At 41.5% G+C, this 19416-nt stretch overlaps 1 protein-coding gene across 5 annotated transcripts in view; it reads right to left on the bottom strand.

Moving 5' to 3' along the window:
- The window catches only part of furina (furin (paired basic amino acid cleaving enzyme) a), a 70031-nt gene that overhangs the window by 14664 nt on the left and 35951 nt on the right, over positions 1 to 19416 (bottom strand). For all 5 annotated transcript variants that reach the window (XM_075461735.1, XM_075461764.1, XM_075461726.1 and 2 more), the window contains 5 exons: positions 17448 to 17546; positions 11350 to 11445; positions 9259 to 9387; positions 9048 to 9124; positions 2490 to 2578 (listed from right to left, as the gene is read on the bottom strand). In XM_075461735.1, the coding sequence (XP_075317850.1) occupies positions 2490 to 2578; positions 9048 to 9124; positions 9259 to 9387; positions 11350 to 11445; positions 17448 to 17546 (490 nt within the window). The remainder of the gene's footprint in view (positions 1 to 2489; positions 2579 to 9047; positions 9125 to 9258; positions 9388 to 11349; positions 11446 to 17447; positions 17547 to 19416) is intronic.

Genomic DNA, 19416 nt, shown 5'->3' with positions numbered 1-19416 from the left:
GGACAATACTGAATTTTTATTTCATGACTACTTTCTTTATGATTTCGAAGACGACAACAGCAGCTGAACCTCAGACCATCTGTAAGTGGACAGTTTGGTCTTTGAGCTCGGTTTGGTCGAGACAACCAGGAAGAAATCATGAGGGGCTGCTGGAATAGTGTTTTTTTTTTTTTTTTTACTGCAAATGTTAAATCAGTGATGTTTTGGAGAGCAAATGATCACAATGAAAGATACAGATTGCAGCAGATATGACAGTTTTGTAGAATCCTGTCATTAGTCGGCAGCCAAAGGTGTTGTAGTTCAGATTTTTCACTTGACGGCGTGCACAGGAAGATGCCGGGGTAAAGTGTTCCCAAAAATGTTACATTTGCATATTTACACATTTGTTCGCAGTGCTGTTCTGCCATAATGTTCATGTGTGTTTGCAAAGCTTGTGCAGCTGTGCAGGGAATGCTGCTGGCGTTCTCTTCCTGCGCACCCACTGTGATACCTGTAAATCAAACAGTATCTCTATTGATTTTCCTCGGAGCGTGAGCTGGTTGGAAAAAGAAATAAAGGAAAAATTAAAAAGGAATAAGATCAGTTGCATTGTGGGTGAACCATCTCCTCAAGTGTGAAGTAGACCTCTGAGACTAAAAATTCATCGAAGAGATGAAAGAAAACCTTAGTTGACTTCCGCTGGATGAAATTAGTGCAGCTCTCGGAGTGTAAATTGGATCAGACGTGCTCTTATTTTTAGAGTTGCAAACAACTCAGCCAACGTTTGGTGGCAGACTTAAACTAAAGCTCATTTATAAGGTGAATTTAAAGTGATTGCAGACGAGCCCTAATCCAAAGATGAAACAACCTACTGCACAATAGAGTCGGGTACTAATTATTTCTTCCTAAAGTTAAGAGAGTTTGCTTGCAGCAGTGCTCTTAGTCTCTCAGTAGCATTCCTACAAAGAGGCAGCGGTTGGAGGAGAGAAAAAAATAGATCAATCAAAGACACTTTAAAATTCATTTTCCCCCTGTGATACGTAGCAGGTCAAGTTACTCCATGCTGCTCTGTACGGGTTAAAGTAACAAGGCACAACCACTTTGAAGTTCCCAGCAAACTTCAAGAAGGCACTGAGCTGTTTCTCCATGGCAACCTGCACCTCAGTGAGACGAAGATATGAGTTGAGCATATGTCCAATGTCCAGTAAAGTACACACATATTTATGTGTATACACACACACACACACACACACAGACACACACACACACAACTGGTATTCTAGTCTAGTTGCTCCAAAAAGGGTGGTGTAAAAACAACTAGTGGTTTGCATGAAGCTATGGCTTCATATTTAACATGTAAACATGATCGGGGGTGTTGATCTTACACATTCAACTACTTCTTTAAACGGACAGACTTTTAAAGTGACTTCTGTTAAATTACAGTCATTTCAATTCTTAAAATTTTAATCACAATCCCGTCTGACATTTAAATGTTTTTGTCCCAGTTCGCCATCTCGGACACGATAAAAACGAGGCTCAATGAAAGGCCGATTCTTTTTATATTTAATTTCGTTAAAAACTGCTCAAAGCTACCTAAGCCACCATGGTGATCCAGCCAGGTTAAAAGGGAGCTTTTCAGAGACTTTCGGCTCAACAGAGTTCACTGAGCCAATAATCTCGCTTCAAAGTATACCCCTCAGGTCTTCGTTGGTGTTTACAGACCTTGGGAGATTAAATTTCACTGACTACAATGGCACGACAAAACTATCCAGCATGTTTAATGCATCCAGGACTTGTTCAAGTCAGAGTTGCGTCGCTTCATAGCAGCAGGGCCCAGGAGTTGTGTCAGGATGTCAGTTACAACCTCTCAAACGTGTACAATGACAATTTGACCTCAGCCTGTCTGAGACAGTGATTATCTCATAGCAGGTGTGTTTTAGCCTTCAATCAACTATACTGCAGCGCAATGACATCCAACAAATATGCCTCTGCTACAAGCTCGGTCCGTCTGAAGCTTGTGATGCTGAGTTTTTTGCTGAAAAACGCCAAAGAAGTGGTGGTTCAACTGATAATTCATGCGAGTGTCTGCTGGTGTTGGTTTTTGTGCTGAAAGCCGTTTAAAATGTTTGTCGACACAGTAGATAAGGCAGAGAAAGTGTGAAATAAGTTACAGCGGCTGTTTTCAGTTGAACATGTAGACAATCTGAGAACAGCCAGTGTGACACTAAATTAAAGCAGATTTAATCAAAGCTACGGCATTGTGTCATTTCAGAAACTGTATCTCAGAGCTGTTACTCCAAGCAAAACCAATATACTTACAACACTCTGACGATCCACACAACGGTCGTGATACTTAAAAAGATTTAGTGGCTTGCTGTGCCAGAGAAATAAACTGAAAATAACAGGAGCACTGCAGATCAAGTATTTCAGCTGGTCTAGCAGTAAAAAAACAAAAAAAACAACAACTAAGATTTACCCCTGGGATATCACATCATTCATCCACACCGTACCTCCTATTTTTGCATTGTAGGCCACGCCGACTCCGCAGATCCCATTATTGGCCACCGCTGCCACTTCTCCTGCACATCGTGTTCCATGCCTGGAGAGATCAAAGAATGAGAAAAGGGAAAACCTTTTATCCTTGTATCATTCACCTAGTAACAGCATAATACTGCATCTTTGCCCACAGGTAGGATACACCTGAAATGATCTGCTCCACCATGCATAGTGGTTAACTACAGACTGAGACAAAACAAACTCGTGGTTCAGATTCCTTTGAAGAAACAAAATGATCAACAGGCACAATCCACTGGGTCTCATCTCCCCTTCTTCCTTGCATTAGCAACCACAATGCCTATAGCATGTATAAAGTCAAGTGAAAAGGAACATTAAATGACATAGAACTAATTAATAGGAATAGAAATCTACTTTCATTAAGCCTGAGCCATCATTAAGTCTAGCTGCAGGCACCACAGCCTAAAGGTCCAAAAAAGCTGTTACAGTGGGGCTGATGATCACATTCCAGTCAGGTGCATTACTTAGGTCTGCCAGATGGATATGCATGCACCCTTAATGCCCTCAAAACCATGGTGCCAGTCCCACTGGACTGCAGCCAATGAGAGCTGGATCCGAAGCAGCTCGCTCACTACTGACGGAACCATGTGAGCACGCCTCCAATAAGGTCCTCTGGGTAACCAGCCAAACTAAAACTACATAATCCAAACAGCAGCCACTAATGAAATGGAGCGCATTTGAAGTCAGGCTATGGATATCTAATTTGTGCCTTACTTTATAGCCTGCCAAAAGTGATGTCATTAGTTACTAATCAGCACTGAATCGTATTGCCTGACTTGCTGTTGGGGGAAAAACACCCAGAGAGGTCGGAGGTAAAAGCCTGTCCCAACTGACACTTCTCATTGAAATCACTTTTAAGACTTCTGGTTTCATTAGATATGCAGATGTAATGACAGCACTGTAATACATTCGTCAGTCTCGTCTCCAGAGGTTCCCTAAGACACTGCGATGGCTTAACCGACAACACCTGATGTGCAGCGGGATTTCATTTAGAGAAAGACGAGGATGGAGACATCTGGGTGGAGACACGCTGCTGGATAAAGAACAATAATAAAAAAAAAAAAAAAGATTTATAAACACAAAGCAAACAAAAACTCGCACCCAAATGTCATCTGGGTGATTTTACAGTTAACCTTATCGCAGCATTCCTGGAATTTCTAGTCTGTAGACTCTGGCGTATCACGTTCAAATGCATCCATGTTTGTGATGATAAGGAGATGGTGTCTGCAGCGAAATGGCAGGCATGCACAGGCCTATCCCTCTCATGGTCAGCACAACCTTTTTCGAATAGTTCATCTTGATAATTTCACTTTGTTCATTAACATGATAAGACTGATTTACAAAATACAAGAAAAATGCAGTAACAGAGGTGAACCTGATTAGGTGAGAACTGCTTGCATTATCAGGATTTTGGGTGTAATTCTCCAGGAAACGATAAAATGGACACAAGATAATATCTGCTTCCACCCACTGTTAAAAAGGTGATTAAAAAAGTGTGTCTCAGTTGGTAAGACACTTTCCTCAATTGTGTGTGTGTGAACAGCTCGCTCCTGAAATATTTTCAACCTGACGCATGGATTTAGACAGATTTTCATTATAGTATCAGCCAGTTTAGTGTCACAACATAGATTTCAGGTTGAAATGTTACAAAAGAGTTAATTAGTTTAAGATTTTAGAGGGAAAAAACACACAAAAGGTGTTTCAGAATCATGCCAAACCACTATGCGTCTCCAGAAAAGCTTCAATGCACCGATTTCATTTGGTGCTTTGACTAAGGTGGTGGAGAGTGCTGACAAACAGTCCAAACCTTTCATAGGTGTTAAACTAAGTTGAGATCTGGTGGCTAAAAGCTATAGCATATGATTAGTGTTGCACCGATACCGATACCAGTATCGGGCGGGGCCCTGATCGGCACTAAAATGGTGGTATCGGTGAGTACCAACAAATAGGGCAGCGATACCATTTCCGATACTTGTATGACACTTGAACGTCTCCCGACACTCGCTACACTGTGTTGTGATCACTGTGCAGCTATCGCTATTGGCCTGCTCCAGACCAATGAGAGCGGGCCAATAGTCGCTCTTAACCAATGCCGGGGCAGCTTTTTCTATGTGTGAGGAGCAAGACGTCTGGCGACACGGCACTCTGTCAGCTGGGGAGGGTGTCATTCGCAGTCATCTAGAGCTGCCGGCGACGAAGACAGCTAGCTAGGGGGAGTATGCAGCGCGAGTGTGAGGAGGGGAGGCTGGGTGCTTCCTGTAGTCAAAACAGGGTCCACGATAGAGAGTGCTGGGCCGCCATCGCTCCCTGTGCGGTCATGACAGCGCACTACCAGCTGACAGCCAGTTACCGTCTTCGCCGTCCAGCAAAGCCGTTACCCCGGGGAGTTGGACGGCGGCACAAGCTCAGACCCCGGGGGAGGGTCTCGCCAAGTGGGCGAGTTAAGTATTCCTCTCCTTTTAACTTCGTGTTTTAGTGTTTATGTATAGGTCGGCCTATTGTTATGTGGTATTGATTGGTGGGGTTGCGTGGGGAGGAGTGACAGGTCTGTGGTTAAACGGGCGCCATATGCTGCAGGTTAGCCGCGTGTTTTGTGGTGTGTTGACTGTGTGCTGTGTTTAAAGCATGCCTTAAAGCTACCGATACCACTCTGTTTGAAAAAATAAATAAATAAATAATATATATATATATATATATATATTATTATTTTTTTTTTTTTTTTTTTTAAACAGAGTGGTATCGGTATGGTATCGGTATCGGCCGATACTGCACAGTCAGGTATCCGTATCGGGGCCAAAAAAAATGGTATCGGTGCAAACCTACATATGATTAACATCATGTTCAGAAATCATTTGTGCCCTGTAGATGAGGAGATCCTGGAAGAGACTTCTCCCAAACTGGAAAAAAATGTTCAAAAAAGGTGAACGGATGAAAAAATATATACTGATTAAAAATGACCCTTGAATGGCAACAGAACCACCTGATCCACGTGAGACAGACACTCTTTGCAGGATCAAAGAGCTGTCTGTCACTACAAGTGCAGCAGTGCTCAAATCAGTAGTTAATAAGTCAGAGAGATTAATCTGATGGGCTGTGCTATGCATGAAAGACCATCTGAATTTGCCACCAAGTACACACCCACTTCTTCAGAAAATACACAATGTACCATGTTCTGTCCGAGCCAACTCTTAATTTTGCAAAATAAAAAGTAGATTCATTCATGCCGGCTTCGTCTTATTGTCTGTAATTAAGAGAACTGTTTCCCTCAAACGGTCGTGTCTGGACGTGCACAACGTGAGCGTGGAAAATGTTCCAGCCATCATATTCCAGCCGACCAAAACAAATCTGAGTGATGCAAGAGTCAATTATTGCGGATTCCTCCAACACCGAGGTATCAGCGTGATGCAAGCCTTTTACGGCTCATACCTGCTCTGCTCACAGCAGAAATGTTTGCCTCTGCACACTTATGACAGCTGTCACAGCATGAAAAACAGGGCTTATACTTAAGCACCTTCATGCCATTGCTTATTCTCAGCAGAATTTTGATTATTTCTTCGAAAAAGAGTCTTTTCTCCACAGAACCTTCAAAAGACCTTTTGCTTTTTCTAAATTCCACAATAACTCAAGCCTCTTGCATCATAGATAATGATAATAACAGAAAATTACAGTGAAGGGTAAACAGTCTTGTTCCGACGAGAGCAAGAACAAGCCCAACGGCCGACTCAAAGCACCGAGGGGGACTCTGGTTGCAACAGCTGCAGTAGGCTCACAGCAGGCAAAACCATCATCATCGTACAAAATATAAATTGCCTCTTTGAGGACATGCTAAATAGCAACAGATGCAGTATACAGATATACAAACTGTAAATTGGAAAAGTATTCAGCCCCCCCATTTGCACCGCAACAATGCGCTTAAGAAAAAGCAAATACCACAAAAGCATAACTTAATATATGAAAACTGTGGGGTTGTTTTTGTTTGCGGCATAAAGCAAACAATAATCCTCCACGGTTCAACATCCACATGTTATATCTAAAAAGCTCTGAATGTGGCTTCTGCAATTAGTGTTACAAAGAAAAAAAAAAAAAAAAGGGGGGGGGGGGGCATATAAAAAAACTCCATTCCCTGATAATTATTAACTCATCACTGCTATTAGGAACAACTTTTAAGGAAGGCGTCCAAGCTGTATAAAAACTGCATCGAGAGCACCATCGGTGTGCATTAGGTTTGATATTGTAATGCTATGTTGTGAAATATGTACCGTTCAAAACTGCATTTACGTTACATTTTTATCTCTGAAGCCCCAGCCCTCCCCACTCTTCAGTCTGGCACACTCACCTTTTGTTTCTTAAATCTTGCAATAGCTTAATTACAGAACAAAAGAAAAATCATTGAGGTTCTCGAGGCCGCCGATAGTGGCATTTGCAGTTCATTATTTTCTTGGTAAATCTGAACAATTGTTTTACTCTGCTTCCTCTTAAGTGCGTGAATGGTTCTGCCGGTTAACTAACGAGCTGGCCTACAAGACAAAAGCTCCCGGTGATGTTCACGGAGCACAGTAGAAAGGGGTGTATGAAGTAAATGCTCTGAGAAAAGCAAACACACGCTCTGGTGAAGTAAGACCTCACCAGCTTGCTACTTGCAGCACTGTTAAAAAGGTCCTTTCATCCTGTTTTGGATATTTCAGAAAAGAGGAATAATCAGTCTGGACTGTCCTCGTTGCTGTGAAGCTTTTTTCTTCTGTATGATTATTGAACGCGGTGAATAGACGTGATTGTGACTTCAATCGTTCAGATGTACGATAGCTGACCCTGCACTCAATTGAGAGGAAATGAACGCGGCTGCACTGGTACACTTTCATCCACAAAAAGCCCACTTGGAAACCGTCTTGATAGAGCGGTCTGAGAAAATCCGGGAAAAAGAAACATCAAGAATCACATGCTGCTTTAGATAAACATGAGGGTGAATGGTGCTCACTGCTGCCCATATGCTGGGGAAGAAAGGCAGCTTTATGGAGGTGAACAGAGTCAGGCTTTCAACGGAGAACAGAAGGTTACAGTCTCACACAACCGTACGCCATTTCATGCCCTCCCACAGGTTGTTTACACATGCATCTGCACTGACCCCGCTGTTAAAGCGAGGGAAACGCACACTCGCACACATTGGGAAACTCTACCGCTCAACGGTTCCAGGTACGAGAGAGACACACAGGGCTGGGTGGCACAAGATAAGAGCTGATCCATGTGAGGGCTGGAGATAGGTGCATCCAAAGGAGGGAAACCTCCAATAAGAAGAGAATTAGCTGGGCTCTGGGCCACAGTTAACCACTAGAGGGTTTTAAGCCTGCTTTGGCATAGATTTTGGATACGTGGAACTGCACCAGAGGGATTTTTTTCCCCACATTCTCCCACAAGAAATTCCACCATTTAAGATTTTTTTTATTTTGTGGGGATACAATATTTCAGGACTGGTGTATAATCTTATTTTCTCAAATAGTCTGCATTAGAAAAAATGACCGTTTCACTATTAAAACTTTCACTCTTAACTTTGCTGCAGTTCTCCCCAAAATAAATCAACTATTTTTAGCATAAATACATTTAAAGACCATCTACAGTTACCCTCACCTAATCCCAGATGTAAAGTTAGGTTAGCTACATTACGTTTGAGCCATTCTGTAGTTCGGGCTGTAAGCCTGCGGCCTCCATAATCACGGTCCCGACTCCATGCCACTGTTTTAGTTGGAGACATCGAGTTGCAACCATGCCCAAATGTAATCTTCTCTGCCTATCATCAGTAACCACGTTGAGCCTAAAGTTAAAAAAGCTTCTTAGACCAGGAGCCCACAAACAGCAGATTACTGCAAATCAAAAATTAAATTGAAGAAGGACACGGGCAGCGAGAGGATGAAGGAAGACAAGCAAGGGCCTTTCAGAGCCAAGAGATTTGCTGTTTCATTAATGCTGATGAATTTAATTCAATCCAATTCTCTGCAAGTCATCACAGTGGTGGCAACCAACTGCTAATGCCATCTGGAGATAACGATGCAATAAAGCCGTTTTCTTCCCGTAGCACCTTAATCCCGGTGTAGATTTAGCCAGACAACAGGAATGTCTTTGCTGGCAGCTGTGTGTTTTAAGAAGCTAAATCAAATCCAAAACTTTGGGTATGACGGGGACGAGAGTCAAGTTAAAGAAACGCTTCTCAGGTTTGTTAAGCAAAAATAGTAGAAAATTCATATGGCTCGGGACAAAAACAAAAACAAAAGGCCTCTGATGGACTCAGCAGTGGACCGCAGCCAGAAGCTTATTTGGATTTTGATCAATTGTTATCAGACAACAAAGGGAGAAAAAAAAAGAGAAATGGGAAAGTTTAATTTTATCTTGAAATATCCCCTCACAGCCAACATTGACAGGATATAGAGTGGTGTTGTTTCAGGGAAGTCCAAGGGTCAAAATACAAGTGTGAGGATTATGGTGTTATCTGTGTAAAGTTCTACCTGTTGTCATTGAGCTGTGTGTATCGAGGCTGGGGATCTGGGTCACCGTCATTCACATCATAGCTGGCATCCGGGTCCTTAAAAAGACAGATATGTGGTTAGATAAATTTACTCTATTCATTTACTCGGTACTGTTCAGCAGCTTCTCAAAGGAAAACAATGTGTCTATACAAAAGCTGTTTTAATGTTTCCATAACAATGTTATACTCACATAGTTCTGCATCAGGTCGGGATGACCCTTCTCTATTCCATCATCCAAGATGGACACCACCACACCTTTACCTGTGTAGCCCAACTGCCACGCAGCTTTGGCGTTTAAGTCACGGTGGTTGCTGTTGTACTGAGAGAGCGAAGAAAGCGAATGAATTAGGTGGAATGTGAGAGACGCCTGTGTGCTGACAAGAATGGGCTTTTAACCGGAAGAGCTTCCCTTTTTTAAATTTTTTCTAAGCCAAGACAAGTTTTTAAATGAAGACATCGAAGCTAAAAGGCGCCTTCGTTCTTCTACATTTAAACATTTTGGGGGAGACAGCATCAGCCAGCAAGGATAATCTCTGTTCTGAAAGCTTTAGTGCCACACTTTCCCTTATTACACTCACCGGGTAGTTATAACAACCAATCAAAGTAACGGTGAAGTGGATAATGGCAAGCGGTAATCATTCTGCATGCTTTTTGATGGACTTCTGACATTTAACTTGACCTTTTATCAGTACCCACGTCTGGCTTTCTAATAGTTCAAAGCTCTTCCTTTCAAAGTTTACCATTAAAAAGTAATGTGTCATTCACAGCTCTATCCGTCTTAGATTTCAGGACCTTGTGAGCAGAGTCTATCAGACTGAATTAAATCAATTTCACAACCTTGCAACATCGCTGACACATAAGCCATCAAGGAGAAAATCAATTAAAGCTCAAAGTTCTTTTTTCTCTTGCATTGATGATTCAGATTGAATTGTCTTTTGTGGCTGACTTATTTAATTTTGAACATTGCTCATCAAGTGAGTGCTTCTGCGGCCCCCCCCGATGCCAGCATTCTTTCAACGCACTGACTCTACTTCTGCGTCTAGACTCACTAATGATTTATCAGTGGATAGATAACCGTTTCATCATTGCCCTGTTTCATCATTAGGAAGAATGTTTGAACAATATTAGATGCTCATTCTAACGATAAATGCTGCTCATTATCAAGAACTCCCCGCTAACAGACCCGCCCGCAATCTCCTCTGGCCAGCCAGGTGCACACCAACATATCTGGTACAAAACGAGAGGGGCGAACCATTTGGCAACCTGGCCATCTTTGCTGCTTCTTTGCACTTCTGAATATATATATATATATATATATATATATATATATATATATATATATATATATATACACACACACACACACACACACACACACACACACACATATATACACACACACACATATATATACATAGATACTTGGAGGGAACACAGCTAGCTCTTACGTGGAATTTAAATGATAAAATAAGAAGAACATAAATTGGGAGTATTATGGTAAAAGCATTGCTTAGGCCTATTGTGAAATTTGATTGGCATTTTTATTCTTTTCTGAAACTTCAGAGGCTATTGAGTTAATCAAGTAATCAAAATCACAGGGAAATTAACTTAAAAATAAACTAGCATCTGCCTTAGAAAACACTAAACTAGCAGCATGCAGGGTCCCACTTCCTACTCAAACATGGGGAGAAGAGTGCGCTAAAGCACAGCCATTTTGAAGAACTGAAGATGAAGTCTGTTCTGCATCACCATGAATTTTCTCCTGCCTGAAGCAACCTCACATTAATGAAGGAAAGGTGGAGCTGGAGTTGATACTGCTGCGTCTAACAGTCCGACGTATCAGTGAAAACATGTGAAAATCAATCCAACATAAACGAGGCCGGTTCAAGATTAATCACCCCCGTCTAACTATGCTTTCTCTCTTTGTTACTGTGCTGTTTATGGACTGCAGTGAAAAGTCACTTTCTCATAGCCTGCCATCCAGGAATCAAAAGTACTGTGTGTACACAAACAGGCTTTTAAAGTCAATGAGACTTCTTCTGCGTCGAGTTGGAACAGAAAAAAGTCAACAGGAATCCACACAAATAAAAGGTATACTGAATTCATAAGAGTTGGCTTTTGACTCGGTAGAATCACCACAACTCCTCAATTTATATTCACATATTCAATTTGGGAAGGACACGTAGGCCGCAGCACTGAATCATGTCCCACCGAAACCTACAAAACGTGCACAAAGTGTATTTTCACTCAAGATTTTCTGTTGCTCAGTGTTAATACTCACCAGGTACCACTGATCTCTGTACTTGGGATCTGAAGGTTCTACATTGATATCCCTCTTTTTCCTCTTCTTCGCCACCTGTTGCTCTGCCCAAGTCACCTAAACACAGAAACAAAAATAATTCAGTCACTCAAAAATAAAAACCATGAGTTAATGTTCTGCAAAAAAAAAAGAAAAACACTTAAGCACAAAAAGTGCTGCTCACTCCACTTAAAGGGGGGGGGGGGGGGGGGTTATGAAATAGTTATGCACTGGTCATGAGTGTCACCACGTCAAATGGATTATTTCAGATCCTGACTCTCAGTGGGATGACAGCTGACAGGGCGAGATTAGAGGCACAGGGGCATCGTGGACTTCTCACTAATGAGACTTGCTGATGAATTCCAGAGCAGGCCGAGACTAATTAAAATTTTTGGCTGGTGCGAAATGGAATGCACCAATTTTATTGAGTACGGGTACACCTAAACATGCGACCTCACTACAAACAACAAGCACGCGTAACAATAACAACACAAGGCCCCTTTGCAGCAGCTTTTTCATAATGTGGGACCTCCAGCTGAAAGTGTTGACACAGGCAGAATGCGTACAAGTGAGAATAAACCTGCATATTACTCCCTCTGCAGAACTGTTCTTGCTGTACAGCAAAACATCTGGGAGACAAGTCGAAAAAAAAGAAACACGTCACCAGGAGGAAGCGCTGCCTGCCACAAGGACGAAGCACCTGATGTGAAGGACAAACTAAAACACAGCGCAGCCCTCTCTTTTTCTGTCCATCCTTCTCTCTGCCTCTGCAGATCACTGGAGACGCAAGAGTGACAGAAAAAAGAAATAATGAAGGTCATATGAACTGCTGCACTGAAGTGATGCCAGTTCAACATCCAAAAATAACCTGCAACAGAAAAAAAAAAAAAAAAAAAAAATCACTTCAAAGGGCCGCAAGACTTGTTTTTGAGTTGAATCAATTTAAGTGGATGAGATGTGTTGATCCGATTCATACTGAGAGGATCAGGTCGGCCCTGTGAGGCGTCAGTGTGGCAAAACCCAAGCATGTGCATTTTGGGAGCAATGCAACCAAGAGCCCTCACTTTAAGTCAAAGAGGAAGAGAAAAAAAAAAAAAAACACCTGCATCAGCTGCTCAATTTCCAACTGAGAGCCAACATTCATGCACACTCTATTGTTAGATGAGAGGAAATGACTATTAATCTATACCCAGCAGATCACTGCAGAGATGAAACAAACAAAAGAGGAAAGAAAACTCTTTCACACACAACGGCGAATCTCTTCACGATGCAAGGGAAAACATTAAGAACATGTCCAAACAAATGAAAACTGGCACATTACGCGTTTTTCACTGCGCTGTGTCGACAGTCTCTGGGACTTACTTTTGGAAAAAGAGAGAAAATCTTATCAACCGCACATTAAAAAATAAAGCCCTCTGTCATACTGCCATGGCAACTCATACTGATAAACTATCTTGCAGATAACAATGAGAAAATAAATCAAAGAGGCATATTGTTTTGCAATAAGCGTTTTTTTTTCCAAACGTATATTTATATTTTTACCAACAACTGTGCACGACTAAAGCAGAGCTCAGATATTAAAAGCCGAAGTCGATATCGCTTGTGGCAGCTTTAGATCAAATGGAATCAAATGAATCAATCATTCATATGAGCTGCTGAGACTTAATTCTCCTAAAACAACAAAGGCCTCTCTGTTCTAGGAGATACTCACAAAAACTATGCCAATGTGACGTTGTAATTACAATGCAAGTTAGGGAAACCGGTTGAAAAAGGGTTAGCTACAGCGAGGCAGCTGATGGAGCACTGCTCCTCTTTGTCGAGCTTTAACATCGGCTTTGTGTTTGAAGAAAGGGGCAGCATTCAATAAAACCATCTCCTCAGAGAGATTCAGCTAAAACCCACTTCATTCAGAGTTAGAAGAAAAGACAAAAACCTCTGAATATGCTTGTGCGTCATCAGACAAAGTATGTGATTTCCACTCTCCCATTTCCTTATCTGTTTTTCAATCACAACTGAAACTTTGGTTTTTACACGTACAAAGGGTGGGTCTGTTCCGAGAAACATTTCCACAGTGATTTTGTGAAAACATGAAAAGAAAAGGGACGGCGTGAGAAAGTATGGTTAAGTAACTTTATGAAGTATGCACCACCTCATTATCAGTACAAGTCCTTTGATGCAGTGACGCAGGATGCACAAAACCCCAACATGTAGGAAGGTATGCGACTGCTTCTGTTCTGACTTGACCTCAAAGTGTTGCACACACCTTCACAGATAACAGAGAAATACTGGTAAAACAAGCGTGGTAACGTAACAATGGGAACAAAAAAACTAATCATTTAAAGGACATAATGAATCAGTCTATTCACTTTACCCTTTGGCTGATCTGGTTCAAATTACAGAGTCAACGTTTAACGCACAACTGCGAGTTAACAGGATGGTGCTTTAATCACAGCTCAAATCTTTGTGAAAGCATACAGATGAGTATCGATATAGTAGCTGCAATCTCCTTTAAGCTGCAGGGGACACCAGTTATTTACACAAATTTCTAAATTTGTCATTCACGGTTATTTGGGATGTCCATCAAAATCAAGCTAAATGAATGTTTCACAGACCGGTTCAGGCTGAGTCACAAGGAAATGAAAGCACAGATTAGCACCCTGGGAGTGCTCATTGGGCATTCACGCAACAAGGAAGCAGACTTGAAGACATATGTCTTCCTTGACGGTATCTTACTGTATTTAGCAACCGTACGCCTGGACTATAGCATGACTGTGTCCACAGACTGTGAAAAACTCGAGTCCAATCGCTGAGAGCCAAACTTCTAAAGCACAACTAAGAGATTTTCTACTTTTGGCAGAGACAAACATTTCTACTTTTTTTTTTTTTCTTTTCTTTTTTTCAGTGTGTGAAAAAGCTCAAAGAATCCCAGAAGTTTAGAGACGGCTTCTTTTTTTTTTCTTTTTTTTTTTAAATCATAAATAGGCTTTGAAACATGAAAATCTGTCCGTTTCATAATCCCAGATCTATCAAAGAAGAGCCAATGTTCAAACAGACCGCGTTGTCTCGTGCTTAGGTGGAGGAGAGTATTTCCAATCCAACAAACAGAATCCCCAGCTACTCATTTTGCCCACCCACTGCTTTGTCCTTCCTAATTATACAAACAGAGCATCCTCTCCCTGAGGCCAACGGGAGGCCTAAAATAAAGCATCATTACTGTAAAAAAACACACAACCAGTTTAAGTGCAGATTGATATGTTTCTGCAACAGCTTGTTTGACTATAACAAAGGCTGCTATTTTTGCCATACTTCTGAATAAATAGCAAGAAATACTACACGTAAATGATCGCATTCAAACAAGTGACACGTTCATCGCCTCTCGAGGCACCACTTGCCTCTTTGCGTCTGCCTCTTTCAGCTCCACTAACCAAGAAAAAAAACTCAGAAGTGAAATAAAATGCCCACTAAAACAAATAACAGCAGCTACAGAATAGAGGAGAAAACAGCAGAAGCAGTGGAGGCAGCAGATAGGCCCACAACCCTTCATCTTCAATAGACCCCATTAACATGAGATCTGGCAGAGGTCCAGTGGTTTTGTAAGTAATTAGACACTCTTCAAAGAGAGTTTATTTAGCCTTTCATTTAGGCCTCATCTCAACTGGTTCAAAAAAGCTGCACACCGTCTCTTCCTATGTGAAATATATTTGAGGTGTTTTATCTTAAGAGTCATTTGACACAATCTGCTCGTGTAAAAGCTTCGATCACACTGATAATTGCGGCGCAGTTGCATAAATGTAGTGATGTTTTGCGCAGGAGAGCGCCAAGGGATTAGAAAAACCTGCAAGTATTGCAGAATTTGGGGAAAAATACAGCAAAAATGCAGTCAACTACGGCAAAGTTGACCCTGCCTCTTCTTAAGCAGGCAGGAGGACCAGAAACTGCAACGGTACGCTTTCTCCGAGTTGCTGTGGGAAAAAAGGAATTCAACAACAGGAAATGGAGCTGCAATGTTAAAGGAAATCCCAGCGAGGGAGGGAGGGAGGGGCCGCTCTAAAATGCACGCAAACAAACTCAGCAGACGTTATTCTCTATTCTCGGGGTGCACCTGTACAGAGCAGACGCACAGCGTCGCCAGTCGTTACCTTGAGGCGTGCTTCATCATTTCTTTAAGGCTGCCATATTTTGGACAAATAAGGCAAAATGATCAGAACTACCATTGAATTTATATGCTTATCAAAACGACTGGATTCATTTAAATGCAAATGTGTTAGTTTCAACTCCACAGACTTACAATAAAGTGGATAAAGTGGAGTGCATGTGTGGATACAAACTAAAGACGCCTCTGGGCTCACGAGGCTGAGCCAGTCTGCTGAAGTTCACTGATCGTTATTAGCAACGCAAAGTCACAGCTCCTTCAGATGCTCTGGGCACGCTAACGGACAGAAACACACTCCGAGCGCACTTGTTTAAATGTGTTCCCGTTGTTCCTGCGTCGGTGACCCAAGGAGCAGGCAACGCCTTCAATTATCCTTTTTCACTCTGACAGCCGGTGTCAGAGATGCCAGGACGGCTGTTTCCAGTCTTTTAAAAAATAAACTGTTGTGTGTGTTTCTGCATAATTCATTACTGAATCGCTCTCAAGAGATAATTAAAACTGGAGTTTTGCTTTAGCTGAGGATGAGGAGAATCTGTCTGAATGAAGTCGACGTCTTTTCGCTCCAACTTCAGACGAACGCTCCTCGGTGCCCAGATTTTACAGAATAATCAGGGATATCAAACATAATCTCATTTATGAAAAAGGAAAATAAAAATGAAAGCTGGTGTGCAGTTTTACAGTCATACTATAGGTTGTCCAGCAGGGAGCAGAAATTCACATGGTTTTTTTGTTTTTTTTAATAGTTCTTTAGAGCTGGATTAATTCAGTCAATTACTGCTTCAAAGGAAAAATCGCAGAAGGGAAGGTAGAGTGGTCACTAATTGGTGTTGTAATCTGGGCTCCTCCTTTTAGAGTAATGCTTGGGGCAAGACACTGAACTGGTGGTTGGGCCAGCACTTCCAATAACATCCCATAAAATGTTGAAGATAAAACAGCTTAATCTGCAGCCGGTTTGAGAATCATTTCCATAATTTTCTAAGCATATGACATTGTTTAAGCCTCAAACTCTCTTTATCTTTACACTTTTCCCACACTTCCATCGTCTTTCGCAGCAGGGGCGGGACAGACTCATTTTTCCACACAGACCCTTAAATACTGTTGAAAAACAGAGAAAACCAAAGAAATGCGAGTCCTACAAATATATCACTCGAGGAGGAACACATTTATCTGAAGAGCATTCACAAAGAAATAACAAGTTCTACTTCATACTCTCAGGTGAAAAAGGACAAGAGGAGCTGGAGATGTTTTCTGCTCGTGTGAAATAACCAGAAGGAAAGGCAGGTGACAAGTGAGGTATAGTGAGGGTTCGGCTCTTTAACCTTAGGCTGTGAGCATTTCATACATTATATATTGTTTTTATTTAGCCTCTCCTCCTGTGCAGGGCAGCTACTGGCCTGACTGTGTGAATCATTAACCCTAAATGATCAAACTATGATTATTAGATGCTAAACTATAACACTGAACGTAGTAATGCAACAGAAACTGCCCCTACTGACTGGAAGACATGCTTCGGGTTGTTGTTTTTTTTGTTTTAAATGTGCACAAATAATGCAAATAATCCAAACTCAAAGCTCCTCGAGAGCTTTTTTTCTTTTTGGGGAACACAAAGCATGAATGCGAGATTACCTTCCACGGAAAATAATTTGCATCAACAGCAGCACTTATTTTGAAATCTGAATAAATGCATGAACTGCAAATACCCATTTCAGTACCCTTTTCTTCCCAGTAAGACAAAAAACCATAATCAAAGCCGTACGGCCAAATCTAAACAACCACCTCTCGAGGGCATCGCGACAGATGAAGTCCAGCAGCTGTCCCTACGCGTCACAAACTGCCCCAACAGCACACTAAAAAATAAAACAAACAGCACTGCATTTTACCTGCATTCTTTCCTGAAACCGCCCCCCGAGGAAAAAAAAAGTCTTACCTTGGGATCTCTTTGAAGACGGACTTGTGTTCCCCTGTGATCTGACAGCGATCTCTTTGCGACTGTGCGATGCCGGAAGTGATAATAATCACCAAATACCTGGAAAGGCAGAGAGATATGATCAGTTATCACATTACACCGTTCAACTCTGTCTCGCTACAATCGGACGACACTTCAACATACAGTTGACTCACAGTTTTAGGGAAGAATGACATTACTCTGCTCACACTAGTTGTTTGACACATATTTCTATCACCATTGTCGAACAAAACGATACAGAGAAGCAGTTCTTCGAAAAACAGTAGGTGACTGCATTTTCTGTAAAGACAACTTGTATTTTCTGCATTTGGTGGGTTGAGGCCGCGAGTAACCTGTAAGATCAGATGAGATCATTCTATCTGTTTAAGTAAACTCATTTCTATAATTCATTTGGAGAGCTCAGCTCATTCCTCAACAACCCTATCCACTCACGGTATGAATCAGCCATGATTAAGACGTTACCCTGTGCTAAATCCTGTACATGATCTATAACGTTCGCTGGTCAGTCAGTCAATACAGTATGAATTAAAATCACTTCAAATAATGGCCCAGCTGTTTCAGAAGATAACCAAGCACCTGAAGGAGTGAACCAAAGTGGGTCTTAATACTATCGATTGTCTGAAAGTATAACATTTTACAATCCATTAATAAATCAAATTACTTATGAACTAAAACTGCTACCAACAGCCTTTTTAAACATGCTTGTGAATAATTGTTTTGTTTTTTTTACTGGTCATCTCCTGAAATTTTGACTGTTACAAGGAAACGAAAAAGAAAACAATGGGGAACTGCAGTTAAATTGGGAGTACAGAAAAATTAAAAGTGCACAAAGATTTCTGGACCGCATGAAAACATGGTATAAAACGGAAGATAAAAGTGCACACATTTTTGTCTGACAGGGATGTTTTGTGTCTCTACAAAGGTTGATGTAGAAATAAAGGTACTGCAGTGTGCACTGCAACATTCCTTCAGTCTAAAGCAGGCACAGATCACCCCCCCCTCCTCTGCTCCCATTTAATCACAGTAAACAGGGCTATTCCAGCCAGGCTGACACAAAAAGCCCCTGCACACAAAGCCAGTGGACAATAGGGAAGCAATAACCAAGAGGGAGGACACCCTTCACAGTCACATTCAACTCAGAGACCACCTAAAACCCTAAGCCTGTGTGTGTGTGTGTGTGTGTGTGTGTTTAAAACCATTAAAGAATGAGATCAAAGGAAAATGCTGGATAGAAAAAGGCATTATACAACAACATGCAGAGACATTAGCCGATATGACTGTCCATTTCTTTTCATAAGAAAAGAATAAAGAAAGAAGTGGGTCCATTGTCATTGCTCAGATAAGAGCCTGGAAGACTGGACTCTGATCAAAGACACGGGTGGAGAGTGGTGGGGTCCACGAGTGAAAAGATGTTTTCTGAAAGAATGGTCACTTAGTCACCTTCAGAAACATTAGCTGAACTGAGTGATCACAGTTAATACAAAAGCTTTTTTATATATATATTTTACATGGACAACGCTGGAACAAGGAATTTCAATACTCTGTTAACCACCTGCATGTTAATGTGTGGTTCTGTGAGAATAACTCTTTTCACAATAATGCATGAACAGAGATCTGTTCTCACAACAAAACTCTTTCATGTGTAGATGCACACGTATAAAAAAAAAAATGCAGGGGCAAAGGGCAACTTAAAACCAGATCAACTGTTAACGTAACATATGCGGACACACACACACTGGCCTCACTCTACAAAAGGAAGCCCGTTCAGCTCCTACTAAATGTGTGCCCTGCGGCTCAATCATCGTCTAGCGATCAGCAACACCACTTAGGGTTTTACGTTTTCGACAATTCGATCTCAACATCACCTTGTTTCTGTGGAATTTAACTGCTTTCCATTGGGGGGGAAAAAAAAGGTCATTTCCAACAAATG

Source organism: Odontesthes bonariensis, chromosome 1, assembly GCF_027942865.1.
Source record: "Odontesthes bonariensis isolate fOdoBon6 chromosome 1, fOdoBon6.hap1, whole genome shotgun sequence".
Taxonomy (NCBI): Eukaryota; Metazoa; Chordata; class Actinopteri; order Atheriniformes; family Atherinopsidae; genus Odontesthes; species Odontesthes bonariensis.
This window is presented reverse-complemented; position numbering and strand designations above follow the sequence as displayed.